General features: G+C 41.7%; 1 protein-coding gene across 1 annotated transcript; it reads left to right on the forward strand.

The window, feature by feature from the left end:
* The first annotated feature begins 656 nt into the window (after positions 1 to 656).
* On the forward strand, positions 657 to 22,977 carry wun (wunen). The gene is made up of 7 exons (XM_025300191.1): positions 657 to 980; positions 8,932 to 9,083; positions 13,932 to 14,036; positions 14,190 to 14,392; positions 18,805 to 18,862; positions 19,560 to 19,736; positions 19,862 to 22,977. The coding sequence occupies exons 1-7, from the start codon at positions 917 to 919 to the stop codon at positions 19,985 to 19,987; spliced, it is 885 nt and encodes a 294-aa protein (XP_025155976.1). The 5' UTR covers positions 657 to 916; the 3' UTR covers positions 19,988 to 22,977.
* The last annotated feature ends 3,242 nt before the right edge of the window (positions 22,978 to 26,219 follow it).

A 26,219-nucleotide genomic window follows, 5' to 3' on the forward strand; every position in this document is an offset into this window, starting at 1 on the left:
CGTGTTGAACTTGTAATACATCTCGTTAGAAATTGATTACTCGAATGTGTAACATTATACTGCTTAAAATAAAGCACATGCGGGAGCTAATCCGGTAACTATAAAGCAGGATGCAGCAACGATGTATTTTTCTACTCGAATCTGCTGAAACAGTCACGATGGCTTTAAGAAGCAAACCGGTATCTGGAAAAATTCCAATCTCACAGCGTTTAACGGAAATGTTCACCGACGGGCGCGAAGCGTTCAGACATTCCGCGCGTGCATACCTCGCGACGTCACGCGTCGTCAACGCGCACAAGCGAATTCACTCTGCGCGCATCTCAGCCTTCTTCGCGCTATTGTTATTGCGCTATAATGCGCGCGCGTGCAGCGCGGCGGAGTTGCTCTCATTTTCATGTTCCCATTTACCGTTTCATCATTCGCGAGTATGATCGAGTGCAGCGACCGTGTTTGAACCGTGTTTGAACCGTGCGAAAGCACGTGCGTCGTATAACGTACGTACGCCGCCACGTTTGCGCTGCTTCTGGATCTCTGTTCACCGAGGATGTTTTGACAGATCCGCGTGCGAGCGAAAGAGAGGGAAAAGATCGCGGGGTGCTGAGTGGGGGCGAGAAGCTAACGTCAGAGAGCGCGTTACATCGGTCAGCTCGTGAAGTTAGTCGACTGCGCGGCGTCGGTCGAGGCGCGTTGTGGACGATGTGACGTGCACAGACGCTTACGAACGTTACCGGCGCGCTCTCTTCCTCCGTATCGTCCACTACCTCATTGTCCTCTCGCACGCATGCATTATCCTTGTAATCGTCATCGTTAGCCGCCGTTTGTCAGCTACTGGGTAAACGGGACATCTCAGCCGCGTGGCATCGTCCATTCTATCAGCACGATTGATCGAGAGGACAAGTGCACGGCGCACAATACAATGGATCGATCGTCGAAATTGATACTGCGGAAGGTCATCGTGGACTTCCTTTGCCTGGCGGTCGGTGAGTACGCAGCGAAATTCACCACGCGCTACGGGTGATGATTGCGAAGCTTCCCTGTTAAACCAGTTTTATAGAGAGCGATAAACACGATTGCGCCGTTGACATTGAGCAGCTGTCAAATTGACAACCGAGGTGCTAAGAATGCACGCGCGTGCGCGCGCGCAATTCGTTTGATGTCTGACAGCGTGCAAGAGGTTAACTTCTATAATAGATTGGCAGGTGCGCGTCGTCCGCGTGAGAAACGAAAACGTCATTGCTGTTCTGGTCGTTGATGCCGGAAATATCGTGAATCACCTCGGTAAACGGTTTTGTGTATATACGCGAGATGCACTAGAAGAGCGTGGCGCGGGGGACGAGGATGAAGAGAAAGAGCGTGTGAAATACACGTATCGCGTATCGAAAGAATGCGCGAAATTTTCATTCTTTATTGCTCCAGAATGCGCTGATGCTTTAGATCGTAATGAAAGCCTCGCTTAATCTGCAGTTACATGACTGTCTCAACGGGGTTACTTATTCTCTCCACGATCCGTTACCCGAAAGTCTATTCGGCGAAAGACATTTTCAAAATGGTGAACTTCAATTTATTCGGCAGTCGCGTCGGCACGACTGTTCAGCGTTTGTTTTCACCAGGCCGGGTAGATCCGATCTTTGCATGGGAAGTAATAAAGTTGTCAGAGACAATTGTATCAATATTTCGAACGTAACGATATTTTCTCGAAATTTATGCGATCTTCAATAAAATACGTAATCTTTACCGTATGCGTAATTTCCGAGAAAAATGAGTCATCGATTTTCATATAACATGTGGCTTAACACACACACACACACACACATACACATATTATATATATATATATATATACACATGTATATAGAAAGAGAGAAAGAGAGAGAGAGAGAGAGAGAGAGAGAGAGAGAGAGAGAGAGAGAGAGAGAGAGACATGACCATAATTATAACAAATCAGTTTTATACTTAATGCTTAATGAATGAATACGAAAAAGATAGGCATGGTGTGTCATTGTACAAATAATCTCTGCTTGCAGAAATATTTTCTTATGTGTTCTTGTCTTCAAGGGTACTGATTTTATTTACAATTAGGTCGCGATACCGAATACACACGATGCGAAATAGAAACAGCATGCAACTTCTCTCACGACGAATGGCGATTATTCCCTTCCCATGCGTGTGTCGCTCGGGATACTCGGATTAATAAACATTATTAAATAAAAGCCGCGGAAGGAGAGAGAGCAATGCTCAGATAACGCGCTCGGGCAAATAGACGATAAATCGCTATTTGATACGCCGCTTGCTCGATACTTGGGTAAAATGCTATCGCCTAAATACACGCGATTTCTTACCGCGAGGTAAGAGCATACTTTTCTATATCGTTATCGGTTTTCCGCGCGATAACAACGTACAATGAGCGCGTAACGCGTTAGGATATTTTGCAGCAAGCCGCGTCGTCGTACATCATAAACATCCAGCGCGAGATAGAAACAGCGTGCCGAGAGTTCGATCGATTTAATCTCACAGCACCACGGTGACACAGTTTCCAAGATATGGACAGACGATATGGCGCCTTTGTTTCACGAATGACACGCGTCGATATTTGAAAATCTGGTTAAATTCGCACGTCGTGCAAGAGCTCGTGCGAATTCTCGTTCTGTGCCTATAGAATGTGTCGCAAAATCAAACGGTAAAAGCATCCAGGTTCACTCTGCAGATCATTCAGAGTAGAATTAATCAGAATAATTTCCATTTTCAAGCAATCTCACGTCGAGAGTGATTTTCTTGTCTTGTCGCAACTTCTCTTAATAACCATAACATTTTTTCAAATAATCAATTTATCATTTATGATTTATCAGTTATTATTTATCAATTTTTTGGGATACTATATATTTAACTCTTATTTATATTCTAACTTTTGCGGACGAGTATCCCCTCGACTTTGATTCGCGGAAAGTCCAGCATATTTTTTATATAAAACTAGATTATACATTATATATTAAGAATTAGAATAAAGGGAGAAAGGAAAATATGTTTTATGAAAGTTTTATTGGTAATAATTGAACATAGTACATATTAAAATATAGTGCACATATTAAAATATAGATAACAAGCAAAGAGAAGACGATTGATTAAACTTCGCATTAGCGTCTCTCATTTATTTACCGCCGTGGCAGCGGCATTCGTCCGCAAAGGATGAAATATTACGTCGTATCGTGTACGTTGTATTTTGCAGAATAATAAATTTAAAAGCGATTAATCTTTACATTTCCCGTTTTTTTGTGCAGAATATACGTGAGACAATATTGAATTCATCGTCTTATTATCTTCCGATCATGTTATCAATTCACTGCTACACAAATGCTTTATTACGGTCATTTTTGTCACATGGAAATGTTTTAACTCCGCATCGTATGATTTTGCAAAGTTTTATTTCCTTTAGAGATAAAATCTGAATGATGTTTGATACGGATCGACTTCATTTTTTATGCGATACGTGGCGTCGCCACGTTGCGAGGAAACTGTGTGAAACCGCGAAATGTTTGCGAAGTATGAGGACAATTTTCTTACATTTCCGCTTAGATAATTCACACTTTAGAAATATGTCATTTAACGTTATTGCGCTTCTGTGATGAATTATGACCAATTATTATCCGTGAAATTTTCCATTAAGTCGTTGTTTTCTACAGTTTCGTTGTAAATACGTTCCGAATGCTGAAGCAATGCTCTATTAGTTAATTATTTCGCGTTTCTATGTAAACTTCTACGTAAACTCGAATACATACATTGACTTGCCAATTGAACAAGGATCGCTTTATCATACTCTCAAAATTGAATCCACGCGACTTGACTCGAATTGTTTCGCAGAGGAGAAAAATTGGTTGAATTAACACGACGATAAACGTACCAAACGCGTTTCGGTTGAAGGAAACAAAATTTCTGTGACTTTTATGAACTAAATTCGGCTCTAAGAACCAGAAATAATTTTTTATTCTTTTTCCAGTTTGTTCATCGCCACGTTAATTCAAGCAATCTTTTTTCTCCTCACTATTGATTTTTTTTTCATAACGTAATCGTTAAAATTAAGTCGACTGCCGCGACCTGTTTTCACGGAAGAGATCGTACGATTCTCATGCTTACGCACAGGTAGAAATAAATGCATGTATAATAAGCGATCTCAGCAATTCGCCGTCTATCTCGATGGGAAGACCTTGGCACTATGCAGTCTGCCGACCGACGGAGATTAATAAATTCTTACGGGCAGGCAGACATGAGGTGCGGGGGATAGGTGGGTGGGTGAGAGTCTGGATACCGCCGTCGGTCTGCTTAGAATCAATTCGAGGCCGAGGTCGTTATCCTTGGCCGGCGGCTGACGTTATACGAAACCGCCATTTTTCGTAAGTCCGATTTAATAATCGGGCCTTTTCAGCGTTCGTTAAGGAACAATGCCACAACCCGGCCCCGCCGAGTCTGTCGGCAAGCTGGCACGAAGGAGAAGGTTGAAAAGGTCCGAACCTGCGACACTAGTTCGTCGTGTAACGAGCGTGACGGCCCATTCACGAGGAGATAAGTGATGATTAGATGGCTCCGACAAAATCGCACGGCTCCACCCTAATGAATATACATAAGTCTATTAAATTAGACTTCCCCCGCCCTAAGCCCTCTTCGATACTGGCTATATCGTTTCAGTTATCGACTGACCGTCCGCACGAGAAATTGATCTTTTCGGGGTAATCGTTCGCTCTCTTCCACCTCCCCCCCTCTCTCTCTCTCTTTCTTCCTTTCCTTATCTCTGTATCTTTCCCTTCGGTTGGCTCGAGAATTTATGATGTTTGTATTTCGCAATGTGGCTCTTGTACAGATCGCAATTTTGTTCGGACAGATTTATGCGGGCGATTGTCCGTGCGTGATATATAACGCCCGTTCTGAAATAAGCGTCTCTCACCGGTAGCGCATTCTTCGACAAGACCTCTCGTCTCCGTGTAGATTTTTCTTTAACGACCGTTTCGTCGCTACTGTTTTTGGTGCGTTGTATAATGACAGAGACGACGGGAGTAATGACGGCGTTGGCGAGTAATTAAGTTCAGAAAGGTAAACCGTGAACGAGAGGCCTGTTATTTAACATCGTAAATTAAAGCGCGTGACATTACGTTCTCATTAGACGATGATGAATTTCGAATATTCTCTCTTGACATGATAAAAAAAAAAGAAGATATTTTGCGGACATTTTCATGAGCATGAAAGTTGCAGATTTTTATCTCTCTTATTTCTGCGAGTGAATATCATATGCAGATTTATACAAATTTTATACAAGCTATCGCACAGACGAATATATTTTGAAGTTTCGGACCGTCTCTGGCATATTTTTCAGTGAGATGTACCAGAAACAAGTATATGTTTATGGTTTTATATATGCAGATGTATATTCGAGGAGGAAATGCTACGAAAATGGTGATTCTACGACTAAATATTGACAGAGTTGCTAAAATGTGATAAGATATGAACATCGTTTAGCCAAACGTGACAACTGTTTCGTAAAACATTTAAAATCTGCCGTAACACATCACATTAATGTAATGTATTCGAAATATCGATGTAACTACTAAAGTTTCAAGGAAACGTATTAGTAATTTAGAAGGGTCGCTAGGCATGAGTTTGTCAATATACCGGATAATTTCTATGCATGCCTGTTCATTACTTCACTTCGCGAATACTACTTACGTACTCGGTGTGTGTTGTACTCAATGATACTACTAAAAAAATCAGATATATATGAGTATCAAGAGGCATATATAATTCAAGAACAACTAAAATCTAGAATGTTCAAAGTTGATAGCGATTGCACGTGCAAAATTTGATGCAAGAAAAATGATGCAGTTCGTCGTTTAATCACGAATAGTATCTGCAAAAGTTTAGTTGAGTTGAGCGATACCTCGATTGTTTTTTTGATTTCCTAATTCTTACAAAAATATATATCTGTATATAAATATATACCTGTGTATATGTTCGCGGAATACATCCTGATTATATCCAGATACTCGGAAAATTTTCCCGGTAAATTCAATTAATATTCGCTCGTAATAATATTTGCTCGAGTAATATTTGAAATATCTTCTTTGATATCACAAGTAGTATCAATAATTTTCCTACAATTTCTCAGTCGCGCGCGATAAATGGGGTATCTAATAGATAATTCGTCCACTGATAACCATTCGGAATACCTTGTCTACAAATCGAGACCCATAATGAAATCTGGTGTTTCACGTAGCCTGAAACGACGGCCTGTTAATCGAAAGATACTAATCATTCTGACGTGTAGTCAAGATTATGTATCGGTTGCCTGTTGAGTCATCGATTGGGTGACGACGTACAAATTCGTGGTGATGACGAAAGGTGATATACGCCTGCACTACAAATAGATGTCAAGGCGTCTCTAAAACCGTTGTACCGATGGAGTGCGCATACGTGATCACATACGTTACGTCAATCACCGTCACAAAATTACTCATACATACCTTTGTTATCAGCAGTTGCGCAACAACCATTAGCTTCCTTCTTTTCAGCCGATAACTGTTTACGCCTTAACCGCGCGGAATGTAATGTCGCATCGCTTCGAGTGGCTTCTCCTCGAGTTTTTAGAACCGCTATCATGTTCTTTTTTGCGTAAATATTATTTGATTTAAATTTTATTTATCTTGAATATATTCCTGAAATGTGTCCGCGTCATGTCACGTCTCGAGATTGAGCTTTTTAAGAGTCCAGAGTCCTTCGATCGTGAATGTTCACTTTGTATCATTCGTCGAATAAAGTCCTTGGCCCTTTTCTGTCACTACGTGAGCGACGTTTTACGCATGGCGGCGTAATAATAATATTATTCGTTTTTATTATGTGACACATGCGTAACAGAAGCGCGAGACGCGCGCGATGAGCCGAAAATGGGTCGTAAGTTTCTTGCGCATTTCTTTTCGCGCACTTGTTTCTCTCGGTGGCCCGAAGAGCCCCTGGCCAAACTGTTATGAATTTATGAAATATTGTCACCGCACATTATCGCATGATCGAACGTTTATTTTGAGTGAAACAATTCAAAGCCGACAGAAATTTTTTGTAAATGTTAAAGGCGACGGAGCAGTTTCGAAGTGACTAAGAGCTAACGAAGCTGTTAATTACGTATTGTCCAGTTTTTTTTTAAAACAAAAAGCAAAAATTCTTGTTTTCATGTACAAAATACTCGTTTTAAACGTTTCTAGAGAGAGAGGGAGAGAAACCTCTCGGTAGATATTATTCTTTTTTATTTTCCTTCGCGAATTGCATCATGCATAAATGTCACCGTATTCACGAGTGAATATTTACGGTTATCAAAAAATATCGAATTGATACATGAACATTCAACGGACGTTGTATCTATCGGCATTAATAATTTATGAAATTCTAAATTTAACTTCGTTGCGAAGAAAGTCGAAAAAGGGAGAAAAGAAAGGAAGAAAAAAGCCAAAGCGACGCGAAATCTTGATGTCGCCACGTAACGTTTTCTCCAGATCGTAATCACGGACGCAATTTTTCGGGGGCGCAATTAGGCTTGCAAAACATACCGGGCGACGGACTACATAAATAATAAGCGGGTGCGCGCGACCTGTTGTAGCCCATCGTGGTATTACCTCGTTTCGCTGAGAACAGTATCACAATTATCTCAATTACCGATCGATCGGTCGTCGTCGTCGTCGTCGTCGTCGTCGTCGTCGTCGTCGTCGTCGTCGTCGTCGTCGTCGTGAGTTTCAAGTAGCGGCAGCAGTGGTGTAGTGAAGTTGCAATGTGCACGTGGTTGTAAATTGGGTAAATAAATTATCGTCGTGAGGTGATCTGTAATTTTCCTGGCGATTTTCTTCAGTCTCGTAACGTTAATGTATGCGCTGACAGGCACGCTGCAAAACGAACAAATGTCATCTTGTTCGGGAAAACACGACTGATAATTGAGTAACGTATGACTTTCTCTCTCTTTCTCTCTCGACGTGTTGTAACAGCGACTCTAAAGCCGCGATTCGCGATTGATAAGTTTTTTTTTTCATTTTCTCTAAATTTCTTGGAATGGAATCTCACTTGGAAGGAATGAAAAGTTGCAACATTTTCATTCGAAACGATAGTGAAAAGATTATTCTACCGCTTCAAATTGCAAAAGTACATTTTTTACTCAAGCTTAGAGCGTATTCTGATTTAGAGCGGATTCACTCTCCAATTTTGAATGAAAATATTTATTCGACAATTTAAAACGGAGTGTACACTCTATACGAATTCTCGGTGGTCACTCTACCTTCAAATGAAATTTCACTTCAAGAAATTTGCAATATTTTTCTAATTTTTCAAACTTAGGAAAATGTACTCATGTGTATGCATATGTTATAAAAGCAACATTTTACGGCTCCTTTTTTGCCACCATCCTCTTTACGATAAGCACATAAAGAAAGCGTATAATCTTTTCCAATCTCGCCCTGCGTGTAATTGCGAGAACAGCATTCGCAGATTGTAAAGATTACAGTAATACTCCCGTAACGACAGCTATAACGATAATTATAGCCGATGAGCGGATCAAAGCAATTCCGCGAGTGTTTTGCATGATCACTTGTCTACCACACGTGTGTGCAATTAAATCGTTAACCTCCGTAAATATCACATCTGATTTATTCGGCTTGCTTAATCGCCATTATCGAAAGATCAATAGCAAGTAGTCCGACCTGATAGAGCCATAACATTATTATGCAAGTGCGATTGCAACTGCTGCGACAAGTGCGCTGAATTGCACATTAATATCGAAGGCTCGCGCGAGATGTTTGATCGCCGATTGGTCTCGACAGAGTACCCGGAGATCGATGAATTGGATGATATATATATCCGCGATTGTGCGGCCAATGCAACTTCTAATGAGTTTGTTTGTCTCTCCGTTTGTTTCAGTGGGCATCACGGTGCTGATGTTCTACCTGTTCGGCAAGCCGTACAAACGTGGCTTTTTCTGTAACGATGAGTCACTTTCTCATCCGTATCACGATTCTACGATTACGAGCATGATGTTGTACATCGTCGGCATTTTCCTTCCAGTATTCACGGTGAGTCATCCCGCGTGCGTGCGCGCACGCACGAAATCTTTCGATTCACCGCGAGTTAACGGGGACTGCGATTTCTCCTCCTTGCGGCTCACGCGCTTTGATTCGGATCTCGTCGCGAAACGTCAGAGAAATCAGTAGCAGATGCGCGAGAGAGCGACCGAGCGATTTGAAGGGCTTGTCGCGTGCCGCCGCTTTTCAAGCTTCTCTTTACCCTCTCAGAGGAGGGATGAGAGGGTGGCGTCTAAGAATACGAGGCGCCTGAGCGATCGCATCGCCTACTGTCTGCCGGACACATGTGAATGTAGACTGAGAAAGAAAAAGAGAGAATGAGAGATTGATTGATTGATTGATTGATTGATGCGTTGGTTATCGCTCTAAAGCTATGATCCTCTAAGAGTGTTACGAGAAGCTGTATAGCACAAAGGGGAAGCCTTCACAGATGTTTAAATACCTTTAGATGATATGAATTAATTGATTTTTACAAAGTTGATTTTTACGTTAAATATTATTGTTTTTTCTTGATATTTGTTGATAAAATGAGTACGCTACTCTTTGTTATACACTGTAGAGAATAATTATAATGTATGATTTAAGCATATATGTCGATAGAGTTCTTATTTGAAAGTTGATTTTTTTTTTTTTTTTTTTTTTCAAGGAGAGAGAGAAGGAGAGCATGACTTGTCCGCGCGCTCCGAGATACATCTCTTCAAGTTTCGGTAGTTTTGTGGGAATCAATTTATCTGCTGGTGTCTGGAAGTGGTACACGTGGTGTACACCGGTCAAATATTTTTGCCGAGCCTAAAAAGAAAATAACAGAGAACATCTCTTTTCCCCCTGCTTCACTTTCGAGTACGTAAATCTTTTATTTTGCGTCCTCGAAAAAAAAGAAGCCCTTCGCCTTCGTTTTCTTGATGGAGACCAAGAGGAGAGGAAGTCGCTGAAGAAATTCGTACGTGCTCGTTCATTGCAATCTTCGGTTATTCACAAACGATTTTCCTCCTCCCGACGTGTCGTTGTCCACGTGATTCGTTTACGAGAACGATCGGCACGATTCTACTTACGGTTTACGCCTATTTATAGGTTTCGCGTATTTCTCTTGCTCGAATGTTTAGAAATTTGTGCCAGCTAGCTTCGACGAATACATCGAATTCCAGTGACTCCATGAGATTCTCGCTCTAATAATATTAGAAAGGCCTACGGTCCGTCATTCCAAAATTAAGTTTCGCCGCCGCGAGTCTGAAAAACCTGAAAGAAAGATACGCCGCGTCGCGCGCGCCTCGTCTCGCGGGCGTTGGTTCCGGTTATTTCTGGACCTGTTACACAATTTCTCGTCTTTTTTCATCGCTCCGAAGTGTCTCCGAAGTGAATTTTCCGTTTGATACGCGCGTCACGCCCTCCGATCTGCAAGCTGCATCGTATCGTAGCGTAAGATCGATGTATGTTAGATTCATTGGATTTCCTCCGCGAAACTACAAATAGCTCGCGAGCGCTTGTTCGAGATCTATCATTGCGATTCGCAATTTAAGAGAACTCACAACAACGCGCGACTCCTTTCACTTCGGGCGAGAGCAAACATTTCGAGAAAACGTCATCGCACAATGCGACACGCGGGAAAACCGCTCCATCTTCGGGCTGTTTTTCCTTTTAGCCAGTCGGTTCCGAACGACTGGCAATTCTCCATTTCGCTCTCGACTCTTCAAACGTCAAGCGGCTTATTGCTCTTTTTCGCCCTCTCGTCGCACCAAATACGAATTAACGCTGTCACCGCGGGGCGAAAGCAGCGAGTAATTTCGAGCGCCGTGCATAATTCAGAGCACGTGAAATTGCGTGCGCTCTTCGTGCATGTGTGTTAGTGCGGGAACGAAGGAGGACGGAGGGATGCGAAAGAGGACGAGAAAGGGAGAAAAAGAGAGAGAGGGAGGAAGAGAGAGGGGAGAAGAGAGAGAGAGAGAGAGAGAAAGAGCGGATGAATGCGCGTTAGTCTCGTCAAAGGATGATCAGGGCACAAAGAAAGATTCTATTATAATATAATGGCGCAGATTAAAGGGGATCGTATTTCCTGCAGCGAGTCGCGTGCCTATTTTCAGCGACAAGCAATTATGCACGTTTACTATAATCTGCAGAACGTCTAGTTTTTGTGGACTCCATAATGGTCCCAGCCGACCTCGCGGATTTTCTCGCACGAGTTCGGAGACGTATCTTCTGCAAGCAATAATTATATAACGATGCGTTGTTATTTTATTATTATTAAGTTTCAATCAAGAATCTCAAGGTAACCGTCAGTTCTCTTAGTTTGAGACACTCATGGAGGAGGAATTTTTAGATACTTAGTCGACCATAGCGCAACGATTCATCGCGTCCTTTTAACCCTTTATGTGGCAGTGGTAAATATATTTGCCACCTTTTTCTCATTCATTTTTGACGTGTTGTTTAATGAAAATAAGTATAATAAGTATAATCTAACATTTTTCTTATATATTAGTATTAGTATTTATCTTACATGTTTCCGATGGTTTTTATATCTGATTCATCGTTTTTAAATATTTATAAACAGATAAAAGTTGAGAAAAGCGATTTAAAAGAAATGTAATTTCTTGCAAAGTATTTAAAATTAGAGACTGAAAATTTTATTAAATATTTTTCACATGTTAAATTACAATATCTATCTTTTCCGAAATTTTTCGCAAACTAGATTTTTTATGATTGCAAATTACTTAAATGAGTTTTGCAAATCCGACAAAAAAGTCGCAGTTAATGATCTGAGAAACTTTTATCTCTTTATGTGTATTAGATTTATTTTTACACTGATTTATCTCTATATGGCGTTCATATTGGATCTGTCATTTACAATTTTTGAAACCTAATTCCAAATTGAGATTAGCTAATTGAGATTAGCGATCCAAAATATATAGAAACGCAAGATTTCACAGAAATCTGTCGGGTAGAAAAAATATGCCACAGAGCAAAGGGTTAATTAATATCCTATCTCCTGCGTCCATCACATCGCGCGGTCTCTCCCCGCGTCGTGAATTTAAGAGGCAATTACTAAAATGAACGGCAAACAGCATTTCCATCCGAGTAATAGCTTTGGTCACGCCGCCGTGGGGACTTGCTTACCATGAAAATATTCGCGCTTATTTACGTAGTCGCGCGTAGTGCTAGATGAAAGTGGATCCGTCTCCGATTCCACGATCGCCCTTTACGTTCGTTAAGCGAGCGTGTCACAAGTTTTGTTTCTGCGTTTTCTGCCAGGAGAAAATGGCGAGTAATTATATCACGCGGGAAACACATCGCGCTGTTAATTTAACTCGATAAAAGTGCGCGCGCCGTGATTAATCGTGAAAACGAAGCGGAGATAAATCTTAATACTTTTCTTCGCGCGTTCGCGTGGGATTACCTCACGTTGAACTTCCCGCGGAGAAGCCACGAGTTCTTTCTACTAAGAAGAGAGAAATGACCGCTTGTGGATATACTAGTTATATCTCGGGAGATATCGAAATGTCTAACGTTACGCGTGAGAAACTCGCGAGGAAGTCACACGGCATCTCCGCGGAAAAAAGCTAGTTACACGAAATTAACGATCGCTCCGCGAACATCTGACACGTTCTTGATTAACTATTGCGCGATCGCGTTGTAATTATAGCAATTTCACTATCGGTGATAGTTTCGAACACGGGTTGACTTTGCGCCAATCGAAATTATTTCCGCCCAAAAAACGATATATAGATTTGCTCGATTGCATGAAATACGCGATATCAAATTGTCAAAATTGTTGCGTGAAATTCGTACAAGACGGACTTTTTACTCAAGTAAATTTCGTCGAATGCTTTCCACAAAACGAATCGTGATACATCGACTCTTTTCCTCGACGTCCGCCGTCTCTATTTAACGGGATTCCCTGCACCCACCCACCTTTCTACCTACCTACCTACCTATCTACCCACCTACCTACCTACCTACCTTCGCGTTCCTGCGCAGCGGTTTTATAGCTTTTACAGGTACGTGCATTCCTGTACCTGCGCGGCGATCCGAGAAGGGTTTTTCTCCTCTCTCTGCAATCCTTCTCTCTACGAATGAAGTGAATCTCTCACGGGGTTTCTCGTGGCCGATTGCCTTAATCTCCAGCTCCTTCTCGAAAAGGAGAAACGGATCCTATCTCGCTACGTCGCTTTACATTTGATTTGAGAGCTCAGCCTGCGACAGAGAGGACAGATAAAAACGACATGCCGTGAACATGTATCACCTGACACTAGTGACTTTTGTCCTGGGATTTAGACAGTTAATCTTTTCTTCTTCCTTTTTTTTCGAGGATATGTCGAAGAATCTGAGAAATGTATATATAGAGGGAAATGGCTGCTGAGAGAGGTGCGTTTTCTTTCTCGGGAGTGCCATCGCATGTAGGCAGCTATTGGATTTTCCTTACGGCTCGACGAGGGTCGTAAAGCAGTGTCGGGATGAAAGATTGTATCACAGGTAACGTACAAGCTGTCTCGAACGTGTCGGATACTCAGCTGGTGATTCTTCATCAACAAAGACCAAGTCGATCTTTCTTCGGAGGAAACATTGCCGGTTCTTCGTTCTCCTTCTAGGGATTCTCGCCTCTTGTTATTGTCAATTTGTGTGATTAAAGATGCAATGAACTTTTCCCCACAATGATGTGCAGCCGAAGATAACTAGGAAATTACGTCGTCCACAGGTTTTACGACGATTCTGGAGTTTTAATGGGGGGACACTTTACGAATAAGACGACGAATATTTTAATAACAGGAACTGTTTGTGGAGAAAGTCTGTGTCATGCATATTCATGTCGAATTTGTTCACAAGCTAAGATTCGCGTCTTGATTTCAGCTTATTCTAGGAGAGTTCTTGCACGCGAGACATTGCACCGAACAAACGGGGAAGGTGCTGTTCGGATATTCCGTACCTCTGTGGGTGTGCAACGCTTACGAAAAGGTACGTCTCGCGTTTAATTGAGAGACCACCACCACGTGACGGTCGTCTGATGGCGAAATAAAGTAAATAAAATAAAATAAAACGAAGCAAGTGTAGTAGAAGTAAAATAAAATGGAGAAGCCCGAGGGAGATAACATAATGTAACATTCGTAGGTCGGTATATTTCTCTTCGGCACGGCGTGTACCGTTTTAATTACGAACGTCGCAAAGTACAGCGTAGGCCGGCTACGACCGCACTTCATGACGCTCTGTGTGCCGAATGTCAACTGTACCTTGCCGGAGAATCAGTATAAGTACATCGAGAACTTCGTCTGCACCTCATCGAGCATCACGGCGATGCAGTACAAGGAATTGAGGTAAAGGACCTATTCTTTCTCTCGGCGAGAGGTATCTCCTAAAGGTTTCCTTTTTACTAGAGCTACCGGAAAGTCTTTTCGTTTTTATTATAAAACTTTGCATGAAAATAATAAAGTAAGTTCGATCTTAATCAAAGTTGATACATACACAATAAAGAAATGTTGTTAACTAACCTGGAATTTTAATTCTGCATTAAAATTAAGAACCCGTACTATAACCACGGGAATCGAAAGCTTTAAGATTAACGAAAAGACTTTCCGGTAGCCCTAATATTATCGCATCCTAATCGCCCTGTACGTTATTCACAGTTAGCGGACGGATAAGAAGAGATTATTACTTCCATTTCCGACGGAATATCGATAACGTTTGAGGCGTTGAGGCATCCTCTTTCTTTCGCTCGCTCTCGCTTGGGTCCTCGCGGCTTTATTCCTGCCGCGGCTTATGATGCCGATGTGACGCCGGTCAGCAATCGGCGGGGCAATAGCCTGCTGCGCGATGTGTCCGAGAACACGAGCCAAACTGTTTAGATCGCGTGACGGTAACAATTGCGTCGGCAATTACAGGCCACGGGCGAGACGCGATTGCACGAACGAATTGCGAAGGAACGAGGAGTGGAGATGAGACAGTCGCGTGCGTTCATTATTTTTACTTCATTGACGGAGAGCCGCCGAGAGAGAGAGAAAGAGAGAGAGAGAGAGAGAGAGAGAGAGAGAGAGAGAGAGAGAGAGAGAGAGAGAGAGATATGAGAGCGTGCAAAAGCGAGGCGAGCTTGGTGAGAAGGCGAGACGAAACGGTAATTTACAGTAATCAAAGGGGGACATTATAGTAATCAACGCGGAAAGATGTCTACGACGGTCGCTGTAAATCGATTCGATACTGGACTCGACTCGACTCGCCGCCGACATTTCGCTCTCGTTACTCGGCCATTGGATTATTAGCCGTTTGTCCGTCCCTGCCTGCCTCTTATCCACTCATTTGTGCTCGTGTTTTTTCAATTGTACGCATTACCTTCATTAATTTCCCTCGTTCAGCGAATGAAATTTCCGTGATTTCGAAAGTGCAAATCGAGTGGAGAGATTCAGGTTCTCATGGAGAACGAGAAACGCGTAGCAAAAGAGACGCTTGATCAGAAAAGAAATCCGTCGGAAGGAATTTCAATGGGCCTATTTGTGGTTGAAGCAATGCCGCTCAGGAACACCTCGTTCCTTTTCCTTCCCAGCATTAACTCGCTTCTTTGTGCCTCGAGAGGCGCAAAGCGCAACTCATTTCAGCTCAAACAGAGCAGATCTAACATGCTGATGAAAAATTGAAAGTCGCTTTCTCGGCGAAAGTCCGATCCGAAGTGGTATCGCGAGCGTTGTTAAGATGCTCTGCCCTGTTTGACGTCGGCGAGATCGGCAATTCAAGGTTCGCTAAGGCGTTTCCTGCGAATCGATCGCGCACACCGCGTGTGTGGCCTTTGTCGTCGGCCGTTGTACGTAGGGCAGACCTTTTCGCGTCCCGGACGTGTGCGTACCCCGTTTGCGGGCCGGTTTTAACGGATATGCGCGCATAAAAAGAGCGACGGTAGCGAATGACAATGAGCAACGCCGCCGGGCAAATTCGCAGCGATTCGCACGAGTGAGGTTCCCCGCTCTGTCCCCCTCCCTCCCCCCGTCTTCCTCTCTTTTCTGCGAACGGCAACGGAAATGCTAGTGCACGTCCAAATTATCCGCGTACGCGCCCTGCTGATTGTTGCGCGATTCGCCATCGGTAATAATCACGCTTATCCCGATTCCCACCCCTCGTCTCTCCTTTTGTTGGAACAATCGGAGCTGCTTCGAGCGTGTGGTTTTTATAATATATATATATCGACCCGAAAAAATTTCAATCACAACACCGAGATTACCTCGGTATATTCGAATTTCGGTATTAAGACTTTTTTAGAAAGTTGTCTCACTTTTTAGATTTCGGCAGTTCTTTTCCTCGGGACGATGCACGCCAAGCTATTTCGCGCTTGTCGTTTCTCCCCCTATCGACTGCGATTCTGCGAATTCAACGATTTTTCGACATTGCATGCGTGGTACGACATTATGCTCTCCGCCGGTTAATTTTCCGAGGATAACGCTGGCGAGCGCAGTTTCCACGTGACGAACGCATTCGATCCGCGAGAGCGAATTAATTGACTTCCCGACGCCTCTAGACTTCTAGACGCCGCCGGTGGCGAACCATCTGAGACACGTCTCTCCCGTCGCTCTTCCTTTTGCACGGGCAATTTTCGCTTTCAATTTACTCGGCAAACGCGGAACGGAGAGTTCCACAAAGAAGGCGAGACGCGCAAAGCGAAGGACTCTCGAAGCGCGGAATAGAGCGCGTCGGACAGCGCGGAGAGCGACAAAGTCCGAAGGATTGCACGTGGCTCATTATTCGAAATAACTCGCCGGCCCCGTTGCAGTGCGTTGCGGTGTGCACGTCATTATCCTAAGTCGGGAAAACGCGTTGGAAATAAACACCTGCACGAGGACGACCGACCCTCACCATATTCGAACATTACACGCTGCAAAGCAAGAAAATGCTGCGGAAACTCACGAATAGGAATAAAAATAGGAGGTTTTTTCAGAGGGATTCAATGCTGTTCCTCTGAGTCCTTTTTCCAGAGAGTGTAAACGCTTTTGATCAGTCCTTGGATCCTTCTTACAGCTCGACGAGAGTCATAAAGCAATCTCACGAATACAAATGTGCATCGTTTATTTTTTATTTCTTTTTCGTGTCCGATATGTCAGACTTTCTCGAATGTTGCGAAAATAAAAACAACTCTCCTCGGGAAGCTGTCTTTTAGACAATGCGACACGGACACTTGTGTGCGCGCAAGGACGAGATCACGTCACGTCGATTCACCGAAAAAGGCAAAAGAACTTGTTGCGTAACGTTATTTGCCTGTCGTCGTTGATGCCGCGTTGTGAAACGCCACGAAACCGGCCCGATCCGGATTCCCGCGAAAGACCCGCGCTGTTAAATACACGCGGGAGTTATCTCGAGGGTTCATCCGCGATTCTCCATGATACATTCGGTGTACACTTAGGTTCCAGAGTCCACGGAAACGTGCGACGCGTGAAACGTCGTATAATAAACGCGCTGGTTTTTCCTCTACGTCTCTCCTCTGAGAAAGGCAGGAAGAAACAGAGACCGGGAGGAAGAACGGTCGGGCGTCATCATGTAAGCGGGCAAAAAGGAGGAACAATCTGCGTGTATGTATTTGTATATGTGTGTCTGTGTGCCTTAACGAGGCGGCTCTTTCGGTGGCGGTATCGCGTTCGGTACGAACGTACTCGAGCGTATCGCGGGTCATCCGCCCTTCGCGGCGGCGGTTGCGGCAGCAAGGACAGTTTTATGTATAGAGAGAAAGATTTAAGGAATGGAGAGCGATATAAAGAGGCGCTACACAGAGTATTCATTCATTCGTGATGCCCCGTCCGTCAGGGCCCGACGTTCGCGCAGGTCGGTGGCAGAGTCGAAAGGACGCGTCGAATCAGACGGAGAGAAGACGACGACGGCGACGGACAGTCGGTGCGTAGGCGCACGACGAATTTCGTTAACTCATCTCTCAACAATGTCACCTCCGCAGACACTTCGTGAGAGCTTTGTGAGCCTCGGACGGACGCGTTTGATGAGGGCGGTAGGTAGAAAGTCGGTGGCTGCTCGTCTGTCACAGACATGCCCTAGTTTGTTCCACCAAGTGCGAAATAGCATCTACGCAAATCTGAGGACTAAGAATGAGCGAGGGAAAGATATTTTTTACAGCCAGGTCTCCACGAAACGACTTATCTCACGAAGGAAAATTGATCGACAGAGTCATGTTGCAATGCTCCTTTGCCCGGCTAGTATCGAATCTGGAAAGCAACGAACGCCAAGCTGCAGGTCCTAATTAACACACCGGGCCTGTCGAATTTTTTATGAGCTCTCTCTCTCTCTCTCTCTCTCTCTCTCTCTCTCTTTCTTTCTCTCCGTTCCTCTCTGTCTTCTTCTCTCCTCTCTATTAGAGAGAGGGCAGGATCGAATCCCCGTGATGCCCCCTCGGCTTTCCTTTTTTTTTCTTTTTACTCGTGGGATCCACATACAGCCACGCGGAACCTCGTCTCGCCTCAATCTCTTCTTCATCTTCTTCGTATTCTCCGCGCTCGCGGCTACATGTTCGCCGCGATCATAATCGGCACGCTGCACGCCCCGGAATTAATCGCGATAGAATTAATAGCCGGGCCATTACGCACGACGGATCTTCCTTCTTTCCCTTTCTCTCTCTCTCTCTCTCTCTCTCTCTCTCTCTCTCTCTCTCTCTCTCTCTCTCTCTCTCTCCCCCCCCTCCTTCATCCACCTCCGCGCGCCCTGATCGATAAATGAGATTTATTTGACACGGTACGATTGATCGTTTCAGATTATCCTTTCCCTCCGGTCACTCGTCATTCTCGGCTTACACCATGATCTACCTAGCGGTAAGTTGTCCAGGTTGCGCGTTGCAGGCGCATCAATTTGCATGTAAGGGCCAGATTGTAATCGCTCGGCAGGTCTAATACGAGCGTGTTGCAAGTCCGAGGAGCCGATTTGCATAATTTTATGTGTGAAGCATCGAGATAATGTGTTACGCAGATTCGAGCTTTCTTTACGACAAAGTCGAGTCGTCGCGATAATCACGTGCCGATTGTGAGAAATTTATACGTTGCAAGTATAAAGATATTAATATAATAAGTTATGTCAATAGAGAGAGAGAACGAAAATAAATGTTCGAGGTACTGACTATCAAATATATTTATCATCAAAAAGATCGGAACATTTAATGAGGCTTGGAGACAAAACAGTTCGATAACGTTCATTATTTCGATCAAATTAACGAGAGTTGTATTCAAGTGATTTATATAATTGCGTTTGGGAGATATTTTTCACGTTCTTTGAAAGTTTTCTACTTGTAACTCAGATCTGTATTATTCTCGCCACCTTCATGTTTTAATAACGAAATTTTGCATAACAGAGATATCGATTTAACTCTCATCTAATGTCTCATGACTCGACACAAGTTTCTCGTCTTCGGGATTCGTTCAATTTTTTTCTCTATGTATACGTTTTCTCTATATAGCCGTACTTTCGTGTAAAAAAAAAAAAGAGAGAGAGTGCGACACACAGAATTGTTTTTAGATGTACCTTCAATTGCGAATCAGGTGGAAAGGCAGCAAACTGCTGAAACACTTTCTCCAGCTGATATGCCTGCTCATGGCTTGGTTTACCGCGATGTCGCGCATTTCTGATTATAAGCATCATTGGAGCGATGTACTCGCAGGATCTGCAATCGGCATCGTCTGCGCTCTAGTGGTGGTGGGTATTGGACTCCTCGGTCCCTCCATTTCTTCTGCGTCCAGAGAAGTCTCCGCTATTCCCGAATTACCAGTGCGTAACATTTCTCTGAAGTCATTGCTAAATTGATTGTCGTTTACCTCCAGACGCTCTACATTGCGGATCTCTTTGGCGAAGAGAAACAATATCCCGTGGAAAAGCATCAATCCACTGATTATGAGACGGAGATTGGCATGCAGGTGAATAATGGCACCGCTAATCACAACTATTGACCTAACGAGCTCGCTCTTCGCTTGCTGACCGCAACAAGGCCGTGACTGTCTTCTAGCTGCCTCTGGAAAGCTAAGACCTGGTCACTGTTGACGGACATGAGATCTCGAATCGGAATGTCGACGCGACGTAGTTCCCAGCCTCGGGTCCTTAGTGACGAAAATTTTTGGCCCGCAGGAATTCCTTCCATATACCTTGAGACAGTACACTGCCTTACCGTTTATTCCGAACTACTCGTCATAAAATAGAGGATCAGTTTGATCGATTTTGCTTTCGGGCGAGCGTCACGCCCGATCTTTCGCATCCGATGATCCGATGATCTCTTTGAAGCTTGTCGACACTTTATAAATGTTATATGAGGAACAAGAAAAATAGAAGAAAAAAGAAAAAAAAGAAGAAAGAGAGGGAAAGAGGAAATTTGGAAAAAAATGTGATTTAACACGCGGTTGATTGTGTGTTCTTTTTGTCTTTCATCGTCGAGCTTTGTATGGTCGGTTAGACGCGGTTCTGGTGCGAAGAGCGATATTTGTTTTGCAGCGAGAAGTTGCAACGTTCTTTTTCCGTTTTACATTGAATTCTTCTGTTTTACGTTTATTTAGCTTTTAATGTACGATATATAGATGCGCTTTAGGAGCTTATGTTCTCTCTTGTTGTAGTGTCGCGTGGTCGTGATTCAAACGGGAAATGAAAGAATTGTCTTTGTAACGCGCACTATTTTATAGAGTATTGCCGATGGAAGAAGTATTTATTTCTCGGGCGCGACATATTTATTTTTTATGTCCGATGGATGCTTCGTCCTTTTTATTGTGAATGACCATGTGTTTTGTATTATATTTTAATTACGATAGGTTTTAAATTATAGCTTATGCTGTGTTTACTACTCGAACGGCTTATCTGTGCCGCTTGCAGTAATCGAATACTATGCACGATACAATCTATTATGTATGAGCGTCGTTTGTGTGTATCCGAAATGAAAGGTATGCCACACTCGGCGACGATGAGACTGGATGGTTGACAAGTGCGAATGCGTAATAGTATTTAAAGTGTATCTTCTACGAATCTTTCTTTATTGTCTTTTTACAGTAGTATTATTATTTTTGTTTCGTGCATACGCAAACGACGCTCTTCTTGTGACAACCTTCGTGTATTCGAATATATTAAATATATATCAAGTCTCGAATATACACATCTAGGAAACTATTTTTCGAATAGCTCAGTTTTTTCCGTCATATTATGCATGTTGGCCTATTCTATGAGAGAGACGGATGTAGATCGCAAAATAGAATCACGGCCATTTACATGAATGTAAAAGAGACTCGGAAAGAGATGGTCGACAAAGTTAAGGTATAAATCAATTTCGACTTTACCCATATAAGTATACATGCGACTTAACGCCGTAATTAGTGATTGCGAATTAAACGTTATAATAAGTCTACTATAAAACGTGACGATAAGCTGCCACCAGTAAGAATTGCGATCACTCTTATTCGTGATATGAGCTGAGACTATACAATATATTCTAAGGAAAATAATCATCTTTATGAAAGTAAATATCTGATCATCGAGGTATCTAGAAATTTATTCCACAACATTTTTATATTCGTTTCCACATTTCCGAAGTATTCACTTCTTTGCTCAAATGAAGAAAACTAAAAAAATTTTTCTTTTCCTCTTAGAAACAACGTTGTTCTGCTTTCAGTTTAAGCAATTTGTCGCCAGATTATTATTTCTAACAAAATATATATTTATTAATGTTATATAAAATTATATATATATATATATATATATATTAATTATACATTAATATGATAGATATAGTAAAATCACAGGACCTTATAGTTGGTTACTCGTTGTTAGTGATCGATTGCTACTTTCTATATGACTTCTATGCACTCGATACGTATCGAAGGTGCATATTACGTGTAATTAATCCTACACGTATTTAGTTAGAATAGACGGTACACGATATATGGTGCTCTAGAGATCATTAAATATATGTCGGCGATCCATTTAATTAAAAAGTATTTATCTCGATAGAAGGAAAGCCGCGTACACATTTGCATATTGATATATAAAAATCTTTATTTATTTTATAACAAACTATATACACATGTATATCTGTATATACGCGTATATACATTGTTACACATAGAACAATACTGACCTCAATTTTAATTTGTTGATAAATCCATTTATCATTGTTAATCTGCCATTTTTCTGACACCTTAAGCATTTTTAATTAAAGAAAGCAAATCTAAAGTTTTTTCGGATGAAAGTTTAATTTGGATTTATAGAAATGTTCGGTACGGAAATTAAGGTTGAGGTATTTATTGAGACATTCGGTACTCATATATATATATATATATGTATATATATATATATATATACTTCGTGTATTTAATATACAACATTTAACATGTTTATCTTTAATATTTTCGCGACGACGTACTAATGGATGTATCCGCTTTCAGATCAGAAAGCCTAATAATCAGATTGCCTAAAACATAATATTATTAAAAGAGAAGGTTAACGCGCCTCGAAATTAGGACCAACGAAACATTCGTCGTCGTGAATGTGTTAAGTTAGCCAAATTAGTGACACAAGTCACATTTTCGCATTTAGTAAAATGCAACAATTGAAATCAATCGACCACACGATACGGCGATTGATTTTCTAGATGCGAGATCACGATGTTCATGTCGTCGTAGATCATACATACCTTTGATCGTGTTAAGAAGTAGCACAAATAACATGAAAAATAGATCGGGATCATGTTATATAACGAGACCAATATTGTACGATTAACTAACGACTCTCAGCGATCTACGCCTACTTATCTACGCTCTTTAAATGAAATTATATTATGTATTACGATTCTGGTAAGCATGTCAATTACGCGAAACTCGTCGTCGAGAGCGAAACATGTTTCGTGCGAGCCGCGTACTCGATAAAGCTGTACGGTAGATAATAAATTATTGAGTTATACAAATCATACGTTCTATCCTTAATTTATCACACGGATTCGTAGCACCAAAAAGAGAAACATTGAGAGGACATAAAAGGAAATGCGTTACGTCTAGCGACATTTACATAAGATAAATAAAAGTTGTTTTGATTCCGGATAATTATTGAGCCTGTAAGTATATGCACTTAATAATGAAAATGGTTAATTGACAAGACGACATGCATTACTGCACACAGTATAAATCTTTTTATCGAATTTAACATATTTCATATATCATCATCGGTTCACCGAAATTTTTGTAGAATTTTAACACAAGAGAAGAATGTATCAAAAAACAATATATATGATGTGTTATGTTAACGTACTGATATGTTAAAAAATTAAAAATTTTAACAAAATCCGGTTTTGACACAAATATACAAAGTTCTTTTACTGTATAATATGCATGTGCTATATGTGTCATGAGTATCACTTAGGTAAAATTCATTGCAAAAGTCGCTTACGATAAGCTGCATTTTTGTATTATAATCTTAAACGTGCTCATTTAAGTAATTACCTATACAGCACAAAAGTTGCAGCAATATTTCTGCAACGTTGAAACAATGTTGTAGCAACGTTTTTTCAACTTTGTTTATGGGTTACGGCTTCGCTTGATAATGCATTGTATCATGCTTGTGATATGTTTACTTTCTTTACCAACGATGCGTTCCATTTTACTCGCCCCTATTAATTTTTACAATAGAACTGTTACAATCACATAATAATTTGACTCATAAATCAATAGAAATTTGCGTGAAACTAGCGCGGAAAGATTGAAAAAAGAAGAGCAATCCCTCATTCGTGTATTAAAATACATCATAAGCTATTAAAATATGTTAAAAGAACATCTCTTGTTTGGTTTTGTTCTGACGAGATATTTCTGTTAATTGCAGGATGAATCGATGCCGCTACGAATGAGAACGCAAACATACGGCGGAGTTAATAATAGTACACAGGACACCGTGCGTGAATCAGATACTAATTAATATTTTCGTTTGAACAATTGATATGTATTATATAATGACTTCAACTGAACAAAGTTAACGAAATTTCAAAATAACTGCTCAAGGTATCTAGATTTTTTACTTATCTATCGCATTTGCGACGAGTATTTTCTATGTATAAGATAATGAAGGAAAGTATTGATTAGAAATTAAATTCATACAAATTTAGATACGCTTGACTACTTCTTATATATCTATATATTCGTAGCACTTGTACTTATTTAATAAATGACATTTAACAGTTGAATGAACACGACAAATCCTTCCAATAAATATTTACATATCGCAATTACTGAATTGAAAAATTCAAAATTATTGTTTTATTGATTAACTCAACACGTGAATCTCTGTTGATTATATATTTTTCAAGTTTATATTTTTTTATACGTTTGCCGCGCGCTTATCGAATTACCGGATATTAGGCTGTTCTTAACTGCAATATATTGCACTTTTTACATTTGGTGTAAAAGAGAAAGAGAAGAAAAGCAGAAAGGAACATGAGAGCGACCAACACGGCGTTTTCGGCGACACCGACTTTCCGCAGTGGGAAAGGGCGCCATCTGCATCCATTTTGAGAGGGGAACTACGATCTACATTCACTTTCAGGTTTTAGCGGTAAAACCTGCGTGTGGTGGCAGTCCGTACTACATCCACTTTCAGGCGGTTTATGTCCGTGCTATATCCACTTTCAAGTGGTTTATGTCCGTGCTACAACCATAATAGCGTACTTGACAAGCACGGTTTCGCATATTGTTACATGTTTATAACATGAATTAACATGTTAACATGTGCAAAAAAGAAAGAATTGACATTGTGTATGATTAATATCATGAAGATCACGAAGTGTCCGGTAATTAGCTGCCAACCCAAAGTGAGGGTAGATTGGGTTGAGACAAACATAAAAGTCCCATACCGTTTTGCGAGATTCGCAATAATTATCGAGTTATTAATGACAGAAATCTGAGGAGTAGGAGCGCGCCGACATAGATGATTGGAGAAGCGTTGCAGTTGCTCAGGGCAGCGATCATGAATCTTTTCCCTAGCGTGAACTAGTGAAAAGCGAAAGACTTTTGTGAATTAGTGAAAAATGAAATATTTTATATGAATTTGTGAAAATCGAAACATTTCACGCGACAATTGAGTCGTTCAACATGGCAATTGCGTTCTGGATAATTCTTAATGAATATCAAAGAAATCAACATGATCAAAATAATAATGCCCATGTAGTCCGAAGGATATTACGTGACACGCAAAATCCGTTTGATATAATATCCAAAGAATATGTTTCAAAATACGTATGTATAGGTAATATAAACCTTATGATGAGATACTATAAAGACTAATGGCCTTACGGGACTTAGCGTACCAGAGAAATTTCCCTGGTAAGACACCAGTACCGCGATTCTGTAACTCGTTATTGGAGTTAACGACACTTTCGTTATCGTTGCGCAGCTTTTGTATACCGTAGAAAAGCTGCGCAACAATAACGAAACTGTCGTTAACTCCAATAACGAGTTACAGAATCGCGGTACTGGGCGAAAGAGACGGAGCTCGCGACTATTTTGTCACGCTTATGGCCGTGTTCCAAAATTCACTGTCAGTACTGAAAATATATAGTTTATGTCATGCAAACTATAACTTTTCAGCGCTGGCAGTGAATTTTGGAACACGGTCTATATCATCAACTCCCGCTTCAATCTCCCACTCTCGATAGAGTCTGCACGATCAAGCGCGAGTTATGAAGATTCAGTTTCCGCGAAGAAACTAGTCGGAGGACGTTCGCAGTCGCGGTGGAATTTAAACACTTGCGTTCGCAAGGGTCTAACATTCTTCTCGCGAAGGGACGCCATCGCCCCTCTTTTCACAACGGTGCGGATGTTTAACACCTTTCTTCCTTATTTTCCGCGAGAACGATATCGCGACGAGGCGCTAACGAGGCAAGTTTGCTTATAACCAGCGTTTATGTCAAGAACGCTTCTCAGGAACATTCCGCTCGAGGGATTAGTCCGCGATAGAAAGTTCTCTGCGACCGGAGGCCGCTGTGGTTTAAAGTTAAATTGCAGCAACAGCATTGCTATCGGGCAGCCCTGAGACGGACTGCTGACATCCGTCCGTGACGTCTGGCGCGCGCCTTTGCGATTATCGGCAAATTCACAGTTTTCTCGATTACTCCCGCGATTCCAAGTGGCCTTAATATATGGCAATAATACATAGCAAAATGTGGCA

This window comes from Harpegnathos saltator, unplaced genomic scaffold (genome assembly GCF_003227715.2).
Source record: "Harpegnathos saltator strain DR-91 unplaced genomic scaffold, Hsal_v8.6 scaffold33, whole genome shotgun sequence".
NCBI lineage: Eukaryota > Metazoa > Arthropoda > Insecta > Hymenoptera > Formicidae > Harpegnathos > Harpegnathos saltator.

Bases quoted from the DNA above. Each gene is read 5' to 3' on its own strand.
- wun (XM_025300191.1), top strand. From the start codon at position 917: ATGGATCGATCGTCGAAATTGATACTGCGGAAGGTCATCGTGGACTTC. The intron at 18,863-19,559 runs GTAAGTTGTCCA...AATTGTTTTTAG, and splicing joins ACACCATGATCTACCTAGCG to ATGTACCTTCAATTGCGAAT. The intron at 19,737-19,861 runs GTGGGTATTGGA...GTTTACCTCCAG, and splicing joins TCGTCTGCGCTCTAGTGGTG to ACGCTCTACATTGCGGATCT.